We start from the raw sequence: 2,730 nt of genomic DNA on the forward strand, positions 1-2,730 counted from the left end.
TTGTGACTGATGGCTAGGAGATGGTGGGATCAGGGCACACAGCCCCCAGGCATGAGGGGCAGGCAGAGAGGGCTCTGTGGCCATGTAGGGGCATTTCTGGCTGGCGGGGAGGTCTGTGGCTACCACTGGGACGAAACAGAAGCCAGCTCGGAGGTCAGCCCACTGCTGCTCATCCCTGCCCACAGGCAGAAGCTTCATGAGGCAGATCTGGAGTTGCAGAGGAAGCGGGAGTACATTGAGGAGCTGGAGCCACCCACTGACAGCAGCAGTAAGTGGGACCTGGTGACCAGGGGGTGGGGAGATCCCAGAGCCCATCATCGTGAAGCTGATGGGCCACCTCTTCCACCAGCAGCCCGACGGATCGAGGAGTTGCAGCATAACCTGCAGAAGAAGGACGCGGACTTGCGGGCCATGGAGGAGCGATACCGCCGCTACGTGGACAAGGCCCGCATGGTGAGGACACTGGGTGTTCCCACAAGTTGCCTGCCCTGGCTCCCGCCTTTTTGTGCCTCCTATTGAGCCAAACCTCCTGCTTGCACATCTGTGCCCCAGTTCACACCTGTCATACCCCACCATGTGACAGACTTCTGCAATGATTCCCCACTGCTACTGATTGTCACATTAAAGTACTGCACAGCCGGCCAGGCGCCGTGGCTCACACCTGTAATTCCAACACTTTGGGAGGCCAAGGCAGGCAGAACACAAGGTCAGGAGTTTGAAACCAGCCTGGTCAACGTGGTGAAACCCCGTCTTCACTAAAAATACAAAAATTAGCTGGGCATGGTGGTGGGCACCTGTAATCTCAGCTACTCAGGAGGCTGAGGCAGGAGAATCGTTTGAACCTGGGAGGTGGAGGTTGCAGTTAGCTAAGATTGTGCCATTGCACTCCAGCCTAGGCGACAGGGCGAGAGTCCGTCTGAAAAAAAAAAAAGTACTGCACAGCCAGGCGCAGTGGCTCACGCCTGTAATCCCAGCACTTTGGGAGGCTGAGGCAGCTGATCCCTTGAGGTCAGGAGTTCGAGACCAGCCTGGCCAACATGGCAAAACCCCATCTCTACTAAAAATAGAAAAATTAGCCGGGAGTGGTAGCACGCGCCTGTAATCCCAGCTACTTGGGAGGCTGAGGCAGGAGAATAACTTGAACCTGGGAGGTAAAGGTTGAAGTGAGCTGAGATTGTGCCACTTCACTCCATCCTGGGCAATAGAGCCAGACTCCATCACAAAAATAAAAATAAAGTACAACATGGATGGGCACAATGGCTCATGCCTATAATCTCAACACTTTGGGAGGCTAAGGCAGGAGAATTGCTTGATGCCAGGAGTTCAAGACCATCCTGGGCAACATTCTATAATGAATGAAAGGATGAATACACACACCCCAGTATGTCCCAGGGGGTTTCAAGGCCAAAGTCACCTGGCTGTGACTTCCTCAACCTGTAGGTCATGCAGACCATGGAACCCAAGCAGCGGCCGGCTGCAGGGGGACCTCCAGAACTCTGTTCCCTAAGGACACAGCTCCGAGAACGCGATGTCCGCATCCGGCACCTGGAGGTGGGTATCCTCATGCCTTTATGCGGCCTCCAGCGTATCTAGGCCCCTGACACTTGCCTTCTTGACAGATGGACTTTGAGAAAAGCCGAAGTCAGAGGGAGCAGGAAGAAAAGCTGCTCATCAGTGCCTGGTATAATATGGTAAGTGTGGGGTCTGGGCTCTAAGATCTCATGGGTAGAGTATTGGTGGAGGGGGTCCTGTGAGCTCACCTGACCCCAACCACACCTCCTTCTGAAGGGCATGGCCTTGCAGCAGCGAGCTGGGGAAGAGCGGGCGCCTGCCCATGCCCAGTCATTCCTGGCACAGCAGCGGCTGGCAACCAATGCTCGCCGTGGACCCCTGGGACGCCTGGCATCTCTGAACCTTTGCCCCACTGACAAGCACTGACTTCAGGATCCAGCCAGCCTGGGCTCCACCCACCCTGGCTTCCTCCAACTCACATGGCGCCCAGCATTGGGCTTCAGCCAGCTGCTCGAGAACTTTGAGGCCAAGATCTCTGCCCTTCCCTCTCCCAGATTGGTGGGGAGGGAGAGTGGGAGGTAGGTATAGGCCTGTTCTTTTTAGCAATGTGATTCTTATCGTTGATTCTCTCTCTGGAGTTCATGTGCTGCCTGGGGAGAGTCTGATTTTATATTTGAGAAAAATAAAGACTTTCAATCTGCCCTGGCTATGCTCTGGGCACCAAGGTGAGGGAGAGAAAATGGGCCAGAGGCTTAGCCCATTGCTTTTAAGAAAAGTTTAGCGGCCAGGTACGGTGGCTGATGCCTGTAATCCTAGCACTTTGGGAGGTTTAGATGGGTGGATCACCTGAGGTCAGGAGTTCGAGACCAGCCTGGCCAACATGGCAAAACCCCTCCTCTACTAAAAATAGAAAAATTAGCAGGGCATGGTAGTACATGCCTGTAATCCCAGCTACTCGGGAGGCTGAGGTGGGAGGATTGCTTGGATCCAGGAAACAGAGGTTGCAGTGAGCTGAGGTCCTGCCATTGCACTCCAGCCTGGGCAACAGAGCAAGACTCCATCTCAAAAAGAAAAAAAAAAAAAGAAAGAAAAGCTTGGTTTGCATTCTTACTAAGTGTGAGTGACCAATAGCACCATCCAGAGGTAGGTGAGGATCACCTTTGTGTGTCTGTGAATGTGTAGTGATTTTGTTTTTTGGTTGTTGCTTTTTTTTTTTTT

At 53.5% G+C, this 2,730-nt stretch overlaps 2 protein-coding genes across 3 annotated transcripts in view; both read left to right on the top strand.

The window, feature by feature from the left end:
- HOOK2 (hook microtubule-tethering protein 2) overlaps positions 1–2,730 on the top strand; it is a 20,701-nt gene that overhangs the window by 14,023 nt on the left and 3,948 nt on the right. The window lies entirely within an intron of this gene.
- Positions 24–2,213, top strand: LOC105550070 (protein Hook homolog 2-like). Of its 2 annotated transcripts, XM_011994926.1 has the most exons (6): positions 24–268; positions 350–453; positions 1,441–1,551; positions 1,620–1,691; positions 1,789–1,956; positions 2,004–2,213. In XM_011994926.1, the coding sequence occupies exons 1-5, from the start codon at positions 52–54 to the stop codon at positions 1,936–1,938; spliced, it is 654 nt and encodes a 217-aa protein (XP_011850316.1). In that variant the 5' UTR covers positions 24–51; the 3' UTR covers positions 1,939–1,956; positions 2,004–2,213. The 2 variants fall into 2 exon arrangements, with proteins under 2 accessions (XP_011850316.1, XP_011850315.1); XM_011994925.1 differs by having other exon boundaries at positions 1,789–2,213.

This window comes from Mandrillus leucophaeus, unplaced genomic scaffold (genome assembly GCF_000951045.1).
Source record: "Mandrillus leucophaeus isolate KB7577 unplaced genomic scaffold, Mleu.le_1.0 Scaffold463, whole genome shotgun sequence".
In the NCBI taxonomy this organism is placed as follows: Eukaryota; Metazoa; Chordata; class Mammalia; order Primates; family Cercopithecidae; genus Mandrillus; species Mandrillus leucophaeus.

Bases quoted from the DNA above. Each gene is read 5' to 3' on its own strand.
- LOC105550070 (XM_011994925.1), top strand. From the start codon at position 52: ATGAGGGGCAGGCAGAGAGGGCTCTGTGGCCATGTAGGGGCATTTCTG. The intron at 269-349 runs GTAAGTGGGACC...CTCTTCCACCAG, and splicing joins GCCACCCACTGACAGCAGCA to CAGCCCGACGGATCGAGGAG. The intron at 454-1,440 runs GTGAGGACACTG...CTCAACCTGTAG, and splicing joins ACGTGGACAAGGCCCGCATG to GTCATGCAGACCATGGAACC.